General features: G+C 49.5%; 1 protein-coding gene across 1 annotated transcript in view; it reads right to left on the bottom strand.

Annotated features, from left to right (window-relative positions):
* SWAP70 (SWAP switching B-cell complex 70kDa subunit) overlaps window positions 1-1,131 on the bottom strand; it is an 81,173-nt gene that overhangs the window by 66,348 nt on the left and 13,694 nt on the right. The window contains exon 3 of the mRNA XM_018573510.1: window positions 1,019-1,128. Coding sequence (XP_018429012.1) covers window positions 1,019-1,114 — 96 coding nt within the window. The 5' untranslated portion in view covers window positions 1,115-1,128. The remainder of the gene's footprint in view (window positions 1-1,018; window positions 1,129-1,131) is intronic.

Below are 1,131 nucleotides of genomic sequence, written 5' to 3'. Positions count from 1 at the left end.
ACATTGATACAGTTGTAGAAAACTTTGATAGTGGCCCCAGAAGGCTGCATTGGGTCCCCAAATGCACTAGACAATGATACATTTGTAGCCAACATTGATGGTGGCCCCGATGGCTGCTTCAGGACCCCCGATGTGCTACACATTGATACATTTGTAGCCAACATTCTTAGTGGCCCCCGATGGCTGCTTTGGGACCCCTGATGTGCTACACATTGATGCAGTTGTAGAAAACTTTGCGTTGGGTCCCCTAATGTACTATACATTGATACATTTGTAACCAACATTCCTAGTGGCCCCTGATGGCTGCTTCGGGGGCCCCTTGTGTGCTATACATTGATACAGTTGTAGAAAACTTTGATAGTGGCCCCAGAAGGCTGCATTGGGTCCCCAAATGCACTAGACAATGATACATTTGTAGCCAACATTGATGGTGGCCCCGATGGCTGCTTCAGGACCCCTGATGTGCTACACATTGATACATTTGTAGCCAACATTCTTAGTGGCCCCCGATGGCTGCTTTGGGACCCCTTGTGTGCTATACATTTATAGCCAACATTGATAGTGGCCCCCCAATAGCTGCTTCCGGCCCCCCGATGTGCTATACATTGATACATTTGTAGCCAACATTGATAGTGGCCCCCGATGGCTGCTGTGGGACCCCCGATGTGCTACACATTGATACAGTTGTAGAAAACTTTGCGTTGGGTCCCCTAATGTACTATACATTGATACATTTGTAACCAACATTCCTAGTGGCCCCCGATGGCTGCTTCAGGCCCCCCCATGTACTATACATTGATACATTTGTAGCCAACATATTTGAACCCCCCCCTAGATTGTAATGTGGAGCACGAGTAAAGCCCGGATGATGAGAGTCGTAGTCTTACAACGGCTGGAATCTGCAGGATGTCCGAGGTTGCAGCAGGCAGTACTTCCAGCAGCTGTAGTAGGATAGTGGGGGTTGTAGTACGAGCCTCCTATGTACATAGATGAGAGGAATGGCAGGTTTTCTGCTTACCTTCAGCTGGGACTTGGACACTTTTCCGCACTTGTCGACGTCCAGGGCGGTGAAGGCGTGCCAGATGGGCTTCAGCAAGTCTTCTTTCAGGGCCATGGTGCTGCCCAGGGGAA

This window comes from Nanorana parkeri, unplaced genomic scaffold (genome assembly GCF_000935625.1).
Source record: "Nanorana parkeri isolate BGI_ZX_2015 unplaced genomic scaffold, ASM93562v1 scaffold2408, whole genome shotgun sequence".
In the NCBI taxonomy this organism is placed as follows: domain Eukaryota; kingdom Metazoa; phylum Chordata; class Amphibia; order Anura; family Dicroglossidae; genus Nanorana; species Nanorana parkeri.
Note: the sequence above shows the minus strand (reverse complement) of the source record. Positions and strands in the feature narration are given on the sequence as shown.